This window comes from Chiloscyllium punctatum, chromosome 26 (assembly GCF_047496795.1).
Source record: "Chiloscyllium punctatum isolate Juve2018m chromosome 26, sChiPun1.3, whole genome shotgun sequence".
Classification (NCBI taxonomy): Eukaryota; Metazoa; Chordata; class Chondrichthyes; order Orectolobiformes; family Hemiscylliidae; genus Chiloscyllium; species Chiloscyllium punctatum.
The window spans coordinates 68465540-68486944 of NC_092764.1; the positions used below are offsets into that span (position 1 = coordinate 68465540).

At 44.3% G+C, this 21405-nt stretch overlaps 1 protein-coding gene across 1 annotated transcript in view; it reads left to right on the plus strand.

The window, feature by feature from the left end:
- Positions 1 to 21405, plus strand: part of LOC140496224 (putative sodium-coupled neutral amino acid transporter 8) — a 50605-nt gene that overhangs the window by 8481 nt on the left and 20719 nt on the right. The window contains exons 2-5 of the mRNA XM_072595725.1: positions 10547 to 10745; positions 14179 to 14335; positions 15098 to 15199; positions 17668 to 17725. Coding sequence (XP_072451826.1) covers positions 10547 to 10745; positions 14179 to 14335; positions 15098 to 15199; positions 17668 to 17725 — 516 coding nt within the window. The remainder of the gene's footprint in view (positions 1 to 10546; positions 10746 to 14178; positions 14336 to 15097; positions 15200 to 17667; positions 17726 to 21405) is intronic.

Consider the following 21405-nt stretch of genomic DNA (forward strand, 5'->3'; position numbering starts at 1 on the left):
AGGTTTTCTGTCCATTGGTAGCACTCTACAGAATGGGGACCTGCAGGTTTCTAACATGGTACAATACTGCCCCCTACCGTCAACACACGGCCTGTTACTCACCTGCTCCCAGTTCAGTCTTGGTGCCATGGCAACCGATTCGCTTCTTGTTTTGTCTATTTGCTTCACCATCTAGGGTACTCCAACTCTTTCCCTCATTTAGGAAGATGCTTCTGCTTTACATATGCCATCTCTATCATTGATTGTTTGCTGCGTTCCTTTGCAATGCATCAAACACAGGATCCGGAATCAGCATCCTGTCATCCCTCCCTGGGCTGGTTCCTTCTTGAAGCATTTTGGAAACTCGGACACCCCCTTTCCCTTTACTTTGGTTTTTCCTTTGTTTGGGGCTCCTGAAGTCTCCTACAAATCACTTTAAGCCCTTAAGACAGTGTTGTTGACCATTGAATCCCACTGGATTGGTCCAGGATTATGCTTAGCAAAGCACTGTAGTGTTTGCTGTTGTATAACGCCAGGACGACTGACCCTCAAACACACAGCAAGATTTATAGCCAGACAAACCCGTTGGCCATGTTATGAATGTATCTTCCATTGTCAAAACTCGGGACCCTTGAACTCCATGGCATCAATGTGGACTTCACTAGTTTCCTCATTTCTCCTTCCCCCACCTTACCCCAGTTCCAACCTTGTTGCTCAGCACCATCCTCATGATCTGTCCCATTTGTCAATCTTCCTTCCCACCTATCCGCTCCACCCTCCAGTCCAACCTCTCACCTTCACCCCACCTCCATCCTCTCTCAGCTGCCTTCACCCCAGCTCAACCCCCTCCTATTTATGTCTCCACGCCCGAGGCTCCCAGCTTCATTCCTGATGAAGGGCTTTTACCCGAAACATTGACTTTCCTCTTCCTCGGAAGCTGCCTGACCAGCTGTGGTTTTCCAGCACCACTCTGACCTTGACTATCTTCCATTGTTTTCAAGTCCCAAGCTGAACACGGTGGAGGGTTGGGGGTGGGTGGGGGGGAGGGGGAGCGTCAAGACACTACCCACTGTGCCACAAGACCATGCCTCCTGCAATATTTTGACACTCAACTTTCTGCAATTTGCTTCAGTCTTTGAACAATTCCTGTGTACCATCATCTGCAGGACTTGTATTTTTTTCCCTTGATCAATGTGTTATCACCTCTGCTCTTGTTTTCTCCATCTGTATTCCCCCTCTGAGGGCATTGGAGTCTGGAATGCTTTATTCTTGTTTACTTCTTGCCAGCTCTGCACACAGCCACGATTCCAAAATCCCAAGTGGAAACTTAGACTTGCAACTCGTGCACTGTGCTTTAAGCACTACAGTCACAAACAGCTCGCCCGCACTATACATAGAAATATAGAAAATAAGAGCGGTAGTAGGAGCCAAATGGCCCTTTGAGCCTACTCAGTCCCTTGTTCCCATTTTTGCCCCCTACCCTTAGATCCTGTTAGCCATAAGAATTATATGTAACTCCTTCCTGAAAAAATTCAATGTTTTGACTTCACTGCTTTCTGTGGTAGTGAATTCCCCAGGCTCACCATGCTCTGGGCGAAGACATTTCTCATCTCAGTCCTAAATGGCCTACCGCAGATATTTAGATTGCAATCCCTGGTTCTGGACTCCCTGGTCATCAGGGCCATCCTTCCTGTGTTTACCCAGTCTAATCTTTGTAGAATTTTAAAGGTTTCTATAAAGCACCCCCCCACCTCCACCCCCACCAATTCTACTAAACTCCAGTGAATGGGATCCTCACTAAACCAGTCTCACTGGGGACGTAATGGCCTCATGGTGTAATCACTGCACTATTAATCCAGAGATCCAGGTAATGTTCTGGGCACACAGGTTTGAATCTGGCCCTGGCAGATGGCATAAATTGAATTCAATAAACGTCTAGAATTAAGAGTCTAATGATAGCCACAAAACCATTGTCAATTGTTGGGAAAAGCTCTTCTGGTTCACTTTTGTCCTGTCAGAAGGAAATCTGCCAGCTTTACCTGCTCTGCCCTACACGTGACTAAAGACCCACCGTAATGTGATTGGCACTTAACTGCCCTCTAAAGAAATTGGGGATGGGCAATAAATGCTGGCCTGGCCAGTGGTGCCCACGTCCCATGTATGCATTTATTAAAAATGGTCTATCTTTTTACATCGGTGTGTGTAATTATACATATATAAAAGTTTGCCTTTACATTTACTTATTTCTTGGTTTACTGTCACACAATTCTTTGTTTCTTTGACAAGGTAAATATGGAGAGGATATTTCCTCTGATGGCAGAATCTAGGACCAGGAGCCACTGTTTAAAAATCAGGGAGTCAGCTGCTGAAACTAGAAATTAGGTGATATTTCTTTTCTCTCAGACAGTTATGAGACTTTGGACCTTCCTTCCTGAGTAGGTGTGGGAAGCAGAGTGCTTGACTATTTTTAAGGCAGAGGTAGAAAGATTCTTGTTAAACAAAGGGATCAAAGGAGATAGCCTAGACCTTGACTTTTATCTTATTAAAAGCAAGTGTTAGGTGCTGTCTTCCAAGTGTAATTTGGTTGGTCACATTACTCAGCTTTAAGTGTAAGATTTTATTCTTACTCCCCAGTTCAAATATGAATAAAAGAAAGAAAAATTGGTATAACTTTAACTCCATTGTAAAACTGAACAGAATAATAAATTAGTTAACACCTAAACAACAATTATTCCGATATAGTAACATCCCATAAACACACCCTTGGCAAAGGCAAATTCAGTAAAATAGATTGTCTCACATGCAATGTTTCTCCAGTCCAGGAGAAAAGACCAACAGAAAGTTTGAACAGAGAAAGAGAGAGAGAGAGAGAGAGCCTAAGCATTTTTGCTGTAGCAGGGAAAGATGTTAGGCAGCTTCCACAGCCAAATTCAAAAGCCCCAACAACCAAAAGCTAAACTGAAAACTTGATTCTGTAGGAGCCTGACTGCACCCCTTCATGATGCTTCTATTGTTCTAACTTTAAATAGAAGTCCAGGCCCTCACGAGCTGACTACTTTATTAGATTGGAAGAGACAGCTTGGCATCTCTGCCTCAACCTCTCTTCATTAAAAAAAGGACAAAATATACCTCTAAAAACCATAGTATTGTCACACTACAGATATGAAGTTTCAACCAGATCAAGGGATCGTATTGAATAGTGGAGCAGATCGATGGACTGAATGGCCGACTCTTCCTTCTTTGTATTTTGCCGTTTGCTCCTCTTTGTCTCCTCCCTGTTCTTCTATCTAGGTACCGTTCAAACCCTCAGATTAGTTCAAATTTTCCCCGCAGCACCAATGTTTTTGCCCTGTAAGGATGTGAGCCCAGGTTAGGTAGGTGCAACCAGTATAACGATATCCCCTGCACTCCGCCCCCATGCCTGATCATTGCCCAAGGAAATGTGAAGTCCTCTCTCCTGCATTGCCTCTCCAGCCAATTCATTATCGCCATATTATCAATTTTAAACCCTTCTAGTGATTCAACTTCCTCCTCACTCAAACAGTAATGCAGTGTCATACTGATAGATGCAAAATATTCAGTTAATACTTCCGCCATGCCTCTTCCCTTAATATAGCGATCTCTTGTGGTCCCTACATTGAGAGTGTTGAGCCTGTTGAATTCTCTGCCACAGAAAGCAGTCAAGTCCAAAACATTGAATGCTTTCAAGAAGGAGTCAGACATTGTTCGAAGGGCTAACGTGATCAAAGGAGTGAAAGCAGGAACATGGGACTGAGTTGAATGATCAAACCATGATCCTATTGAATGGTGGAGCAGGCTTAATGGGCCAAATGACCTATTCCTGCCGCTATCGTCCACGCTGCCAGAACAATTCCCACAGTTTGTGTCCAATAATTAGCTGTCGTACACAAAGGCATGTCTCTCCGTTAGACAATAATTGATGTGAGAACAATTAGTCAAGGAGCAACACTCCACAGGCATGGGGCAGGACTGCTGAAAAATACCTGCGTCTGGGACTGGGATTGAGCCTGTGCAGTTTGGGAGGTAGCAAATAGACCCAGCTGCTTAAAAGAGAAAGGAGAGAGAGAAAATAAAGATCTACAAACACATTAGCTTGGTGCCAATAGTCTGCAAAATGCTATTGTTAAAATGTATTCATGGGATTTGAACATCGCTGGCTAGGCAAGCAATTATTGCCCATCCCTAATTGTCCTTGAGAAGGAGATGGTGAGCTACGTGCCTGAAGCATTGTGACTCAAATCTATTATTAGGGGCATGTTAACAGGACACTTAGAAAATCATTTTATGATTAAATTCATCAATTGCGATTTATGACAGGGAAAGTCTGTTTGACAAATGTGCTCATGGGTTTTGAGGATGCAATCAGTGGGATGAATAAGTGTGCTTCTATTTTCAAAAGGTCTTTGATGAGGTGTCACACAAGGAGTAATTATATAAAATTAAGGCCCACAGGTTTGGAATGATATATTAGCACAGATTGAGGATTTGCGGAGAGAAGGAAGCAGAGGGCATGAACAAATGAGGCATTTTCAGGTTGACAGGCTACAACAAGTGGGACGCAGCTACAAACAGCACAGAACCTCATCAATTTACAATTTATACTGTTGACCCTCACAAGAAGATTGAGTGTAATGCATCTAACTGTTTCCGATACAAAGTCAGGAGGCTCCAAAGGGATTTGGACATGACATGAGAGAGCAAGAACACGACAGACAGGATGCAATGAAGATATTTGTGTTGGTAGAGGATAAAAAAAAGTAGAGTATTGAGTACAGGAGTTGGGAGGTCATGTTGCAGCTGTACAGGACATTGGTTAGACCACTTTTGGAATATTGTGCGCAATTCTGGTCTCCATCCTATCGGAAGGATGTTGTGAAACTTGAAAGGGTTCAGAAAAGATTTACAAGGATGTTGCCAGGGTTGGAGGATTTGAGCTACAGGGAGAGGCTGAATAGGCTAGGGCTGTTTTCCCTGAAGCATCGGAGGCTGAGGGGTGACCTTATAGAGGTTTATAAAATCATGAGGGGCATGGATAGGGTAAATAGACAAGGTCTTATTCCTGGGGTGGGAGAGTCCAGAACTAGAGGGCATAGGTTTAGGGTGAGAGGGGAAAAGTATAAAAGGGACCAAAGGGGCAGAGGAAATGGTGGAGGCTGGTATAATTACAACATTTAAATGGCCTCAGCATGGTATATGAATAGGAAGGGTTTGGAGGGATATGGGCCAAATGCTGGCAAATGGGACTAGATTAATTTAGGATATCTGGTCGGCATGGATGAGTTGGACTAAAGGATCTGTTTCCATGCTGTACGTCTCTATGACTCTATGATTCTATTTACTAAATGTTAGGAGACTGGGGAGCGTTTGGATTCAGACTAACTGGAACGTCCTTTTACACGATTCACAGAAAGTTAACGTATAGACACAACAGCAACTTTGCAGGCAAATGGCAGACTAGATTTTAGTAACTTCTGCACACAAAGGGTGCTTGAAGTTGGAACTCTCTTCCACAAACGCCACTTGATGTGAGGTTAATTGTTAATGTTAAGTCTGAGGTAATCTTTTTGCTAAGCAAAGGAATTAAGGGATATGGGCTGAAGGCAGGTATATGGAGTTAGGCCACAGACCAATCATGATTTCACTGAATTGTGGAACAGGCTTGAGGCACTGAATGGCATACTCCTGTGCCTGTGTAAGTTACTGATGATTGACATTTAACTGCCAGGCTTTGTTTACATTTTAAACCAACCAGGTTGATACTGATTGCTCAAAGCAATACCTTGACAAATGATCTGGGGAATGGCTGTCACCTATTTTGTTGAGTTGAAACAAGTGCAAAAGAAAAGAACAAAGAAGATTTACTCCATTTATACAGGGCTTTGGTAAGGCCATCAACAATACAATATGCAGATTCGATCACCTTATCTAAAGGACAATATATCTGCCATGGAGAGAGTTAACTAGATTAGATTACAGTGATGAGTGGATTGTCCTTTGAGGAGAGATTGAGGAGGTAAATTTTCGATTTCTGGAAATCTGAAAGATGAAACATATAAAATTCTAAAACAGTTTAGCCAGGTCAATGATCAGAAATGCATCTTCTGGCTAAAGAGTCATTAGAGTCATTAAGATGTACAGCACGGAAACAGACCCTTCGGTCCAACTCGTCCATGCCGACCAGATATCCCAACTTACTCTAGTCCCACCTGCCAGCACCCGGCCCACATCCCTCCACAGCCTTCCTATTCATGTGGTGGTATATTGGTAAAGAACCCAGGCTGATGTTCATGGGAACATGGGTTTGAATACCAGGATGGCAGATAGTGAAAAACTGATTTGAGTTTTTAAAAAAATTCTATAATTAAAACCCTCTGAAACTGCACTGACTTTCTGGCAGCCAATTCTTGTTGAGGCATTGCAATAAGAATTTCTGAAAGATCCTGGGGAAGATTTTTATAGAAGTCAATTCCTCTCTGATTGACAATCTTAAGATTGAACAATCTTTCTGCTTGCACAGATGGACAAGAGAAGCATCTTTCTTTCTTGCAGATTGATTCTTTGCTCCCACAGAGACTGAAAGAGTTCAATTAGCTCCGTGACCAGGCAGTGAACTTTCGTCTATGAGATCGCAGCTAGGATAACATCGGTTCCTGCAATTTGGCCACAAGACAGGAGTTTTGTTGTATTTTTGATTTCTAACAGCATGACTGGGTCATCAAGAAATCTGTTCCTTTATGACGGATGAAAAGTGATTGAGGATGTGGTTAAAATGCTCTGGCCATTTTCCTACAATTTGAGCTTTTTCCCTAAGCGTTTCAGCCAATCAGCACTAAAAATTGGTGGTCAACCTTTCAACTTGGATAGGTTTCAGAGAATCACTGAATCTCTTCCAGTGTTTCTAGTTTATATAGTTCTAATGTTCTTCTTTCTGATTCGTCCATGCATTGATGATGATGACCAGTTACTATGGGAACCAAGTAGAGGCAATGTCGTCTTTCTGGATTATGTGATTAACTTTATCAAAATGATCCTGATGCCTACTACAGGAATCTGATTTAATAGAACATATTGTTTTATTGGCTTTAATGAGGCAGTCTTAACTGAAACACAACAAGCAATGTTGCAGATTTATTTTTAACAATACAAAGTAAGTTTACTGCATGAAAGAAATGAAGATGTGAGAATAAACCAAATGATTCATATGTAACCTATGTTTAAAGATTTCAAAATACATTCCTTCTAATCCCAACAGGCTCCCATTACAGTACTCAAACATCAGAAAGAATTCCCTTCCCTGCCACTCATTGGTCCTGACTAAGCTGTGGCTTCAATTCCCGATTGTGAGAATCTGATAATGTTTTCCTTGATTTGTCACATATCCCAGCTTAACTCTCTCCAATTCAAATAATTCAGTTTTAATTGAATACTTTAGGTCTGGAACTTATAAACTCAACTCTTTATACTGTGGTAACCTATTTTTAACAACTCGAAACTATCTTGATCTCTTTCTCAGGAGCAACTCCTTTGCAAATTCAGCTTCCATTAAGAACCCTGCAGAATTGCCCAAACTGAAACTAAATAAAAACTCTCCCAACTACGGATGTTTCCCCGGCCCTAAAAAGCAAGTCTAGAATCTTCTACTTGAAACTGTAATGTATGACACTGTTACTTTGTTAATTGGTAAATGCTCCCATTACCCTCCAGGAAGTCATTCTCTCTCATTGTTTTAAAATAAATCACCGTGGCTACAGAAATACTTCCACATAAGAATCTTAAACACGAGAATTGCAGTCTCAGCATAATTGGTTGCCATTTGGGACTGACTGAGAGGAGGGGAAATTTCTTCATTCAAAGAGTTGGGCATCTTTGGAAACCTCTACCTACAGTGATGTGGATGATTGATTGCAGAGAATATTCGCGGTAGAGATTGCTTGGCATTTTTTTGGGAGGGGGTTATTAGTTAATGAAGGAATTCTGAAATCAGTGGAGTTGAGGGGTAAGGTCAGCCATGATCAGGTTCAAAGGGCTGGTAGATTCAATCCGCCTCCGATTTCTAATACTTGTGTGTTAAATTCTCATTGGTCAGACAGAATTGTAGAATTTCTACAGTGTGGGAAGAGGCCATTCAGCCCATTGAGTCTTTACTGACTCTCTGAAGAGCATCCCATCCAGATGCAACCCCTCCCCACCCTGTCTCCATAACCCTACATTGCCATAGCTAACCCACCAAGCCTGCACATTCCTGGACACTTGACAATAGACTCATTCTCCGTGCCTGATGTCAGACTCACTGGTCTATAATTCCCTGTTTCTCTCTACCTCCCTTTTTAAATAGTGGGTTGACACTAGTTACCCTCCAATCCATTCAAATCCAGAGAATCTCGGAAGATGACCCACCAAACATTTAATATTTCTAGGGCCACTTCCTTAAGTACGCAGGGATGTGATTTATCAGTCTTTAATCCCATTGATTTCTCCAACACAGAGACATTTCACAGGAGGCATGGTAACTCAGTAGTTAGCACTGCTGCCTCACAGCTTCAGGGACCCAGATTCAATTCCAGCCTTAGGCAACTGTCCATGTGGAGTTTGCACATTCTCCCAATGTCTGTGTGGGCATCTGCCAGGTGGTCCGGTTTCCTCGCACCATCCAAAGGTGTGCAGGCTAGGTGGTTTAGCCATGCTAAGACCTTGTTCATGGGGTAAACCATCATTTATGCAGTCCGAGAGAAGGCTGCTGAATAGTTAGCAAATGGACTGCGTTTAGTAGAGGTGTTGTCAAAGTGAATGGATCAGTTAATGTTGATTGACAGTTAACTACACATTATACCTGTTTCAACTCAACAAAACAAGTGAAAGCCAGTCCCCAGATCATTTGTCAAGGCAATGTTTTGAGCAATCAGTCAACCTATCTGGTGTAAAATGTAAACAAAGCTTGGCAGTTAGATGTCAATCATCATTAACTTACACTGTAACAAAGAAGCAGAGGAATAGGAGTTCATTTCCTCAAGCCTGTTCCATCATTCAATGACATCATGATTGATCTGTGGCCTTACTCCATTTTCCTGCCTTTGGCCCATTTCCCTTAATTCTTTGTTTGGCAAAAGTCATCTACCTCAGATTTAAAATTAACAACTGACCTCACATCAACTGCCATTTGTGGAATAGACTTCCAAACCTCAACTATCCTTTGTAGTAGCAATGCTTCCTAACATATCTCCTGGACGGTCTGACCCTAATTCTCAGACTATGCCCCCTAGTTCTGGAATCCGCAACCAGTGGAAATAATTTATCTTTATCTATCCTATCTTTTCCTGTTTGTGTCTTGATCAAAGTCAGATTACCCCTTAACCTTATAAATTCTAGAGAAAACCTAATTGTATAATCTCTCCTCATAATTTAACCTCAAAAGTCCAGTCTTCATTCATGTAAGCCTATGTTCCACTCCATCCAAGGCTAATATATCTTTTCTAAGGTGTGCTCCAAATGAGCACTGTTGAATAAGCGTGGGCACTGGGCAAATAGTTTCTGTGCTCAAGCTGCCACAAATGTCAATGGGACAGTGAATTGGTTTTAGCTGATGGTTGAGGGGCGAATTGATGTGCTCTCTTTTAAATCTTTTACATTCACGCCCCTGTTTAAACCTCTCACCTGAATAGCTCTGCTGACAGTGCAGGGCTTACTGAGTAATGCACTGAACGCGGTCTGGATTATTCACCCTCTCATCTTTGCAGTGGGACCTCAAGCCAGGTTCGACTGAATTGAGATCGTAATTGAGTCATCTCTGAGCACTAAAAGCTGTTGCGCAGAGTCACAGAGTTTCAATCTCTCTGGTATATCACAATGGGGACCAAGGAGAGGATCAACTGAAATTGATTCTCTATCCCATTGACGACTATGGGAGCTTGAGAGCAGAAAACATTTGCCCGTTGCCCACATTAATTGAAAATTTCAGAGATGACACAAGATGGCTCATGCAGGACTCGTTTTTAAATTAATTCATGAGAGGTGGAATATTGTCCATCCCTGATTGCCCTTTACTGTGAGTCTGGAGTTACATAAAAACCACACCAAGTAAAGATGACAGATTTCCTTCTCTAAAGAGGATTAGCAAACCAGATGAGTTTTTACGACAATGGCTACAGTGAAGGGAGTTCTTTCATCCAGGTTTATTGAATTCCAATTTTGCGCCACTTAGCATTAGGGATTTCTCCTCATGTCCCCAAATCATTAGGCTGGATTCGACATTACTATTCCAAGGACCTTGCCACTATTCCACAGCCGTTCTGTAAATGAGGAATCAATTGTGAGATTGTGAGACTTTCCATGAGGTTAGACTTTGTTCCCTTCATTGTGTTGGATTTACTTGGTTGCCACTGGAGCTCTGCGGAGGGACAGTTTTAATCCTCCACACACCAGAAAACCCAAAGACAATCTGCCTCTGTTTTCACTCCCTTTTGCTGTTTGCTTCATTGGGTCATGTGATTTGGGAATGTCACCAGGTTGTATTTGTGAGTTAACAATTTCCAGGCCTCTCTCTTTCCAGGTATCTCTCATCTTCCTCATCAGCGGCCTGGTGATCCTTGGTTACTGTTCTTCAATCAGCCAGCAGTCCACCTACCAGGGGGTGGTGAAGGAGATCTGTGGGCCCACCCTTGGGAGACTGTGCGAGATCTGCTTCGTCTTTAATGTTTTTATGATCTCAATCGCGTTTCTCGTCGTCGTTGAGGATCAGCTGAGCAAATGTGAGTGTGATCGGAAGCTGGAGCCCATTTTCCACTGTCTTCATGGGGGTTGCAATGGGAGGGGTTGCGAGGTTGCAGAGGAAACTCACCGTAACGTTGTCCAGGCTGGAGCAATGCAGCTATGAAGAGAGGCTGGGCCTGTTTGCCTTAGTGCAGAGAAGGCTGAGTGGAGGGGGTGGGTGGGGGGAACCCAATGGAGGTCTACAAAATTTTGAGGGACATAGTTAAGGTAGATAGAGAGGAACTTTACCCCTTGGCAATGAGGACTAAAGATAGGGGCTATAGATTTAAGGTAAAGACAGGAGATTTACAGAGGATTTAAGGAAGATTTCTTTTAACCCACAGAGTGGTGGACCTCACTGATTACAAGAGTCCTGGAGGTTGGAATCCTCGCAAAGTTGACGAAATATTTACAATAGATGAACACGTGAAGCTCATCAGTCTCCAGGCCAAGTGCCGGAGAATGGGATCAGAATGAATAGATACTTAATACAACCCAATAGAACTGCAGTTACTGTAATTCAGAAATTTAACAGAAATTTCTGGAAAAGCTCAGCAGGTCTGGCAGGGTTAATGTTTCGGATCGAGTGTCCCTTCCTCAGAACTCAGAATAGACACTTGATGACCAGCATTGTGCACGATGGGCCAAAGAGCCTTTATCCATGTTGTTAGAATTCTCTGAATACAAGTGATCACCTTCAACTATTTGTTCCACTTGGCAGAAATTCAACTTTTAGCTCACAGCCATCCTTACTCTTTCTGTTGATACACTGGAAAAGAAAATACCCATGTGGTGCAGCCGAAACACAGGAGGAGGCCATTCAGCCCCTTCAGGCCAGTGCTATCATTCAGTTCAATCATGGCTCCTCTGCCCAGTTCCTTGCCTTTTGGCCCATTTAACAAAATTGACAAACCAAAACAAAGTGTTCATCTTGGTCTCGGCAGCTCCAGTTTTAACCCAGACCTTTGAGGAGCAAGTAAATCAGCTTTCCAAATTCTTTACCAGAAGACCTGGCTCTTATTTCAAGCCTGTGTCCTTATATTCAATCTCACTACATCGCATGCTTCCCCCTGCCAAAGCCAGAATAAATAATTAGCTCAATTTTCACTCCTGGAACAGGAAGAACGTGTTCCCAACTCATCCCCAGGATAAATGGGTGGCTCGGTGGAACAGTGGCTCAGTGGTTAGAACTGCTGCCTCACAGCGCTATGGACCTGGGTTCGATTCCAGCCTTGGGAGGGGCTGTGTAGAGTTTGGACATTCTCCCCGTGTCTGCGTAGTTTTCCTCTGGGTGCTCCCATTTTCTCGGGCAGTCCGCTGTTGTGCAGCTTGTGTGGATCGGCCATTGCTAAATTGCTCATAGTGTCTAGGGATGTGCAGATTACGTGAACTAGCCACGGGAAAATGTAGATTTACAGGGATTTGTTAGAGGGGTGAGTCTGGCTGCGATGTTCTGAGGGTCTCTGTGGACTTGATGGGCTGAATGGCCTGCTTCCACACTGTAGGGATTCTAGAAACTGGCACACTTTAGGTTTTCACAGGTTGCCACCCTTGGTTGGTATGGCAGCAATTCACTTTTTAACTAAAGACAAAGGACTCCTCTATAGACCAGGAAGCCAATCAGAGGTGGTTGGTGGCATCATGGTTATATCAGTGGGCTAGCAATTTAGAACCCAGCCTAATATTAGGGGGAACATGGGAGAAGGTGAATGGTGGATTCAATTAAAATCAATAAAAAAGCAAGCCAAATGATAATCAGTTGTCATTTAAAAAACTATCTGGTTCACTAATGCTCTGTCTGGCCTACATGTGACTTTAAACCCACAGTCTCGACTCTTAACAGATCAACTTTCAACTAACCCTCTGGTAATAAGTATTGGTCCAGCCACTGACAACCGCATCTTGTGACTTAATAAATTAAAATCCACCAGGAGAGGCTGCAATAAAGTTAAGAGATGCATCAGGATGGCATCTCCCCAGTGTTTTACTGAAAAATGAGATTCAGCAGTCAGGGGACCTGGGCAGCAGATATGGTTGGAATCGATTTCCAGGCCAGCTGTCAATGGATGCCCACCTCTAGGTGCCTAAACAGACTCAGTCAATGTAGGAGAATGGACGCCAACCGGAGATTTCCAGTCACTTCTGTGACAATACTTTAAGCGATGTGTTCTGCTCTGTTTCTCTGGCAGAGGAGTCTTGTCACAGTGGCGCCGAAACATCTCCTTCAGGCAGGCAGTTGGTAAACAGCTTTGAATTCTCCCTCGGAGTTTGCTTTTAAAAGTAAGCGAAAAGAATCATGAGGATGTGAAATCAGGCTCAGACACTTTAGTTTTACTTTCAATTACTTGGAAATTTTTGCTGGATGTTAGAGCTGAGAACTTGAGTTCAATGCTGCTGGAGCGAAGTCTTAGATAGGCTTCCTCTTAAACATCAAAAGGGGCAGATTGATTCTTTCGATGTTACTTTTTACTGGACTGGAGAGAGAGAGAGAGAGAGAGAGAGAGAGACAGCATGTGAGAATCATAACTGTGTGGCTGAACTGTCTTTGCCAAGGGTATGTTTATGGGATGCTGCCGACATTGGAATGGTTGATGATTACTGGTTAAATAACACATTACCTTGTTAAGTATTTCAATAGAGGTCCACCCTCTCCTCCTTGACCTATCACCTTCATCCCCTCCCCCACTCACCCATTGTACTCTATGCTACTTTCTCCCCACCCTCACCCTCCTCTAGCTTATCTCTCCACGCTTCAGGCTCACTGCCTTTATTCCTGATGAAGGGCTTTTGCCTGAAACGTCGATTTCGAAGCTACTTGGATGCTGCCTGAACTGCTGTGCTCTTCCAGCATCACTAATCCAGAATCTGGTTTCCAGCATCTGCAGTCATTGTTTTTACCAGGGTTAAAGTTATGCCAATCCTTCTTTTCATTGTATTTTAATGATGTTGCAAGAATAAAGTGTGTTTTGATTAAAGCTGAGCAATGGACCAATCAAATCATATCTGGGCAACAGTGCCCTTACATTTGCCTTTTAAAAAAAATGTAACTTAGAGTCTAGGCTATCTCCTTACTTACTTTGGGGGTCTGGTCTAGTCCCTAAAACTTCCTTCCATTAGGTATAGTTACACCCTTTCATTGGGACCTAATTGGCTCAGAGAAATTACAAATCACATTCTTCCAGCCTGTCTTCATTACTTCGGCCGAAGGCCCAGTTTTGTCTTTCCAGATTTATCCCCCATTGACGCTTCTGGTGGATTGCTGAGTGAGCTCCAATCCTTCCCTGCAGATGACAGTCAGAGCAGGATTTACTTCTTATCTCTTTCCTTCCCTCCCACGTACAGGAATGTGTGAGAGAGCTCTGCCATGCGTGGTGTAGTTTGATACTGGAGGGTGCCACTTGCTGCAGTTTAGCCCGTTGTGTTGTGTTTCAGTGTGTGACTCAATGGCGAATAATGAAACCATGGCAGATGGTGCGGACCCACCCCGGCCCTGGTACACGGACCATCGACTGGGACTGTCCGGCGTTTGCCTCTTTGTCATCCTGCCATTATCAATCCCGGAGGAGCTCAGCTTTCAGAAGTACAGCAGGTATGGCTACCCTGTTGGGCAGTGCTGCATTGGGGCCAAGATGGACTTGTAGTTGGATTTGGGGGGCTGGCTGCCAAACTGATGGTAGGGGCTACAAGTCTTGAATCAGAGAAAGGGGAGATGGGTGCTGTCTGAACATTCTTCAGGTGGATGGCACGATGGCCTAGCACATACCCATTCCTGCACTGCATCACCAGCCAATGGGGTCAGTGGATGCCCTTGTGTTTGCTAGGGGCCAGAAGACAAGGGGCTAGTGCCCAGTATCACACAGTGTGGATCATGCAGGAACTGTCCACTTTTATCGACCCCAATCGGGCTGGGGGGGTGGGGGTTGGGGGGGAGGGGGGGTAGGGGCGGGTGTCAGGTCGCCCTGACCTTATGCACAGTCCCCTCAGCCCCTCAGCCCCTCAGGCTCCTAGCATTTTGCAATAAGCCTGTCCAAATGTCAATGGAGGGGCCACTAAAATGGTCAAATATCTCATGGCAAAGGAGTGAGGTGAGCTAATCAGAGGCACATACAAGTATGTGGATGTATATGTGTGTACAGTAGTCCCCAACTTACTAATGGCTGACTTACAAATGCTCATCCATACAAATGTGGTCCCATACAGGGGTGTAATTTTAAAGATCTAACATATAAATATTTCTAACTTATGTACAAATTGACTTGTGAACGTGTGTGTGTGTCTGTCTGTCTGTCTGTGTCTGTGTGTGTCTCAGCGTTGATTGGAGCTTTCCTCACTTATCCTTTCCCATCCTCAGTATCCTGGGAACCTTGGCAGCTACATATCTCACAGTTATGGTGGTGGTGAAATTCTACCTGATGACAGATTCCAAATTCATCCCAGAACAGCACAGCTCCAGGTACAGTCCCTGTGGATTTGTCTATTACAGCTGAGGAACACAATGTAACATGGTCACATCTGCGATGACAGCTCACTCCAGCAGCTCAATGCATGGAGCACTGCACTTTAATAACACAACAAGGACATCACTGAATTATAAAACCTCAGCACATTCAGAATCAATTCAAATTATTTTAATGGGTTTTTGTTGACCAGTTTGATACAACATTTGGATAACATTTATTATATATATATTTATATCAACATCAATTCATCCTCGGTGACTAAAGTATTTACCTGCTATTAGGCTTTAGAAAGCAGTAGATTGTCAGACAATGATAACGATGTCAGCCATCAAATCATATATACAAGGTACTGAGTAAGGTCAATCTTTTCCACTATTCTGTTTGAAATGGCCCCTTCAAATGTTAATTTCAGCTCTTAATGGCCTTGACTCTATAATCCTGAATACCTTTGACAAAAAGAGATTCATGTATAAAGTTGCACTCTAGGCTAATATTTAGGGCATCACGTTGACTCAGTGGTTAGCACTGCTGCCTCACAGCACCAAGGACCCCAGGTTCGATTTCGTTCCTTGGGTTACTGTCTGTGTGGAGTTTCCAAGTGTCTGTGTGGCTTTCCTCTGGGTGTTCTGGTTTCCTTCCACAGTCCAAAAATGTGCAGATTAGGTGGATAAGGCGAAGAGCGTGGGTCTGGGTGAATGCTGTTTGGAAGGGCGGCACAGATTCGATGGGCTAAACGGCCTGCTTCCACACTATAGGGATTCTATGATTCATATCTGACAGTTGAGATCGTTCTTTGCTCCATTAAACAGACACACGGGCTGTTCTCTGACAGTGTCTGTCCAGTTGGGTAAGAAAGGAGGAACAATACAGATATGAATGTCTAAAAGGAGGATTGATGAAGGGATAATGGGGTGAATGTGAAACGGAAAGGAAGAATGACAGAGTGAAGGAGGAATAGTGCAGTGAGAGGGAGAATAAGAGAACACAACAGGAATAATGGTGCAAGTGGAAAAGAAGGAGGTATGACATGGATTGCTGGAATACCTCCAACAAACTTGCTTCCCTCCTTCATTTCTCCAGGCAAAACAGACCCAGCATTCCCACTCTCCAGGTAACTCAAGTTCTTCCACTCTCTATGAATCTTTTCTGCGCCCTCTCTAATACCCTCATATCTTTCCTAATCTGCCTCATTACTCCAGCTCAGACTGAATAAGGCATTAAGCAAGTTTATCGTAGCTTCTTCACTGCATCCTTGATTCATCAGAGTGAAAGAGAGATCGGATGGGAAAGAGCACCCTCTGCAAGAAGTTAAAAATGACACAACACCAGGTTATTGTCCAACAGGTTTATTTGGAAGCACTTACTTTCGGACAGCTGCTCCTTTATCAGGTGGCTCTGCAACACGGAGGGGAACTTGGATCCAGAACATTTCAGGGAAATTATATTCTTGTTGGTCAGCTGAAGATTCAGTGATCGCTTTGATTTTCCTTTTGGCCATGAACTGAATTGTGAATATTTCTAACATAAATCAGTATCTCACATTTCTAAGTGAAATATCATGTTGTTTGCTGAGGGAACATTGGAAAAATGCAGTCTGATTTGTATACCTCTGCTGAACCTTGCAGTTTCTATCCTCAAGCACCAACAAAGGGATATGGGTGTAGGTTTGCTCGCTGAGCTGTGGGGTTCATTTCCAGACACTTTGTCACCCTGCTAGGTAACATCTTCAGTGGGCCTCCAGGCGAAGCGCTGTTTATGAGTCTGCTTTCTATTTATATGTTTGGGCTTCTTTGGGTTGGTGATGTCATTTCCTGTGGTGATGTCATTTCCTGTGGTGATATATCCCAATAAAGGGATACATTGTGTCTCTCCAGTTTAAAAACGTTAGGTCATTGTGTTAGTCCTTTTAAAATAAGTGGCCTCCATGATGTGGTTTATTCTGGGAAATTTTGCTGGTTCCTGATTTTCTAAAATTGGCCTGTTTCGTGAGATTAGCCAAACGGATGTTTTTGTAACACAACCTCCTATCTCAGAAATGACAGCGCACCCACTGAATCAACATCGGGACCCGTTTGGCAGTGCACTACCTCCAGGCACCAGCTTTGACAATCACAGAATCCACACCAGACAGTGCCTGTTTAAAGAAAATGGTGCAAAAAAAAAGCCACAGACAGGGATAGATTTGTCAAAGAATCAAACTGTGGAGTGGGTCCATTGATGGTTGGTAGGTCCTGATGTTAAATGGCAGTTTGCAATTTGAGTAGCTGTGCTGCATAAGACAGCAGATATCCATCCCACATAATAGGAAGTATGAGATTTCTGTGGAGAGTAGGATCGTCGAGAATTGTCAAGATATTTCCTGGCCTGGAAGGTATTGGATAGATTGAGGTCCTTGGAAAACTGGGATTGTGGTTCATGCTGGACAGTCATGTTAAACATCATTTTGTTTCTCCGTCCTCAGTGTTCCTTCGTGGACAGCCATTTTCACAGTCATGCCAACAATTTGCTTTGGATTCCAGGTAAGACAGCCGTGCTTGAGGGTCGCTGAAGGGTGCAAGGGGAAGTGATAGCCTAGTGGTATTGTCGCTTGGCTGTTAATCCAAAAGACCCAGGGAATGTTCGGGGGACCTGGGTTCAAATCCTGCCATGGCTATGATGGAATTTGAATTCAATAAAAATCTTGAATTAAGAATGAAATGATGACCATGAATCCATTGTCACTTGTCAGGAAGAAACCCATCTGGTTTGCTAATGTCCTTTAGGGAAGGAAACTATGTGACTCCAGACCCACAGCAATGTGGTTGACTCTTAACTGCCCTCTGGGCAATTTGGGATGGGCAATGAATGCTGGCCTAACCAGTGACACCCATATCCTGTGAATGAGTGATTAAGAAAGAAATTAGTAGTTAATCTATCACTTAATCTCCAGTCAGATTTGCCTCAGTTGGACTCCATATTCCTTACCTTCCACAATAATATCGAGTCCATTTCCAGGATGAGCATCTCTTGTGTCCAGGTCAGACATGATAAAAGCAGTAACGTGGAAACCAATTCCATTCTCCTTGCCTTGAAATAACCCAGGAATTAAAGAATCCTTCTCACTTTCAGAGATAGTTCTCAGTCCTTATAGCCCTGCATGCTGTGTCAATGCAAGTGAATATCTCCATACTACTTCAGTGTTACAAGAGTTTCTAAATCAACATCCTCTGGTTGAAGCTGAAAATGTGTTGCTGGAAAAGCACAGCAGGTCAGGCAGCATCCAAGGAGCAGGAGAATCGACCTTTCGGGCATGGTCCCTTCTTCAGAAATGAGGAAAGTGTGTCCAGCAGGCTAAGGTAAAAGGTAGGGAGGAGGGACTTGGGGGAGGGGCAGTGGAAATGCGATAGGTGGGAGGTAAGGTGAGGGTGATAGGCCAGAGTGGGGGTGGGGGCGGAGAGGTCAGGAAGAAGATTGCAGGTTAGGAAGATGGTGCTGAGTTTGACGGTTGGGATTGAGACAAGGTAGGGGGAGGGGAAATGAGGAAACTGGAGAAATCTGAGTTCATCCCTTGTGGTTGGAGGGTTCCTGGGCGGAAGATGAGGTGCTCTTCCTCCAGCCGTCGTGTTGCTATGGTCTGGCGATGGAGGAGTCCAAGGACCTGCATGTCTTTGGTGGAGTGGACCACCTGGACCATCTCAGACTCCTCCCTCCCCTTCCTAGACCTCTCCATTTCTATCTCAGGCGACCAAATCAACACGGACATTTACTATAAACCGACCGACTCCCACAGCTACCGAGACTACACCTCCTCCCATCCTGCCCCCTGTAAAAACGCTATCCCATATTCCCAATTCCTTCATCTCAGCTGCATCTGCTTCCAGGAGGACCAGTTCCAATACCATACAACCCAGATGGCCTCCTTCTTCAAAGACTTCAATTTCCCCTCAGATGTGATCGACGATGCTCTCCACCGCATCTCCTCCACTTCCCGCTCCTCCGCCCTTGAGCCCTGCCCCTCCAGTCGCCACCAGGACAGAACCCCACTGGTCCTCACCAACCACCCCACCAACCTCCATATACATCGTATCATCCGTTGTCATTTCCGCCACCTCCAAACGGACTCCACCACCAGGGATATATTTCCCTCCCCTCCCATATCAGCTTTCCAAAAAGACCACTCCCTCCGCGACTCTCTCGTCAGGGCCACACCCCCCACCAACCCAACCTCCACTCCCAGCACCTTCCCCTGCAACCGCAAGAAATGCAAAACTTGCACCCACACCTCCCCTCTCACTTCCCTCCAAGGCCCCAAGGGATCCTTCCATATCCGCTACAAATTCAACTGCACCTCCACACACATCATTTACTGCATCCGCTGCACCCGATGTGGCCTCTTCTATATTGGGGAGACAGGCCACCTACTTGCGGAATGTTTCGGAGAACATCTCTGGGACACCTGGACCAACCAACCCAACCACCCCGTGGCTCAACACTTCAACTCCCCCTGCCACTCCACCAAGGACATGCAGGTCCTTGGACTCCTCCATCTCCAGACCATAGCAACACGACGGCTGGAGGAAGAGCGCCTCATCTTCTGCCTAGGAACCCTCCAACCACAAGGGATGAATGCAGATTTCTCCAGTTTCCTCATTTCCCCTCCCCCCACCTTGTCTCAGTCCCAACCGTCGAACTCAGCGCCACCTTCCTAACCTGCAATCTTCTTCCTGACCTCTCCGCCCCCACCCCCTCTCCAGCCTATCACCCTCATCTTAACCTCCTTCCACCTATCGCATTTCCAACGCCCCTCCCCCAAGTCCCTCCTCCCTACCTTTTATCTTAACCTGTTGGACACACTTTCCTCATTCCTGAAGAAGGGCTCATGCCCGAAACGTCGATTCACCTGCCCCTTGGATGCTGCCTGACCTGCTGCGCTTTTCCAGCAACACATTTTCAGCTCTGATCTCCAGCATCTGCAGTCCTCACTTTCTCCAACCTCTGGTTGAAAACAATTTATCCTCAACTTACCTCTGAGCCTTTGATCTCTTACTTAAAATCTATGCCCTTTGTCCATCCATCCTATCTATGACTCTCATAATCCTAAATCCTATCAGGTCCCTTCTCAACCTTCATTGATCCAAGGAAAGCAACCCAGCCTATCCAATCTTTCCTGATAGCTCCAACCCTCCTGTCCACGCAGTACCCTGCTGCATCTCCTCTGGATCCCATTGAGTTCAATCACATCCTTATATGAAAGAAAGAACTGCAGACTGTACCATGAGGAGGTGGTGAGGACTGCAGATGCTGGAGAGTCAGAGCCGACAAAGTGTGATGCTGGAAAAAGCACAGCAGGTCAGACAGCACCTGAGGAGCCTGTTCTGATGAAAGGCTTTGCCCGAAAGGTCGTCTGTCTTGCTCCTCAGGTACTGCCTGACCTGCTGGGCTTTCTCTCACAGTTCATCGGGATTGCACCTGGAGAGTACTGGACTTTCAGAACAAGGGTCAGGAGAAGGGTCACTGGACTCCAGTGTTAATGCTAACTCTGATTCTCTCTCCACAGATGCTGTCAGATCTGTTGAGTCTTTTCAGAAATTTCTGTTTGTTGTTTCTTATAATGTAGTGACAAGAAATGCACACAGTACTCTAACTGCGGCCTAATTTGTGTTTTAGACAGTTCCAGCATAACCTTCCTGCTCTTGTTATCAATGCCTCAGCTGATGAAACCAAGTGTTCCTAGTACCTTCTCAATCACTTTATCGAGATGATTTGGAGATGCTGGTGTTGGACTGGGGTACAAAGTTAAAAATCACACAACACCAGGTTATAGTCCAACAGGTTTAATTGGAAGCACTAGCTTTCGGAGCGTTGCTCCTTCATCAGGTGATAGTGGAGGGCTCAATCCTAACACACAGAATTTATAGCAAAAATATACAGTGTGATGTAATTGAAATTATACATTGAAAAATTGATTGTCTGTTGAGTCTTTCATCTGTTTGAATACCATGATAGTTTGATCTACTCTGTTATCTCACTTTTTAAATTAGAATCAATCTAAACATCATGGCATAGACAGAGAACACAGGGGCTAACACTTTCAACATATTGTCTAGCTATCACCCATTGTTAACAGCTAACCTGAGCACGCAACTTAAAAAAAAGGTTTTGTGATTTACACATGAAAGAAGTGAAACTACGTGTTCATGTGGGTTTCCTCCCGATGATC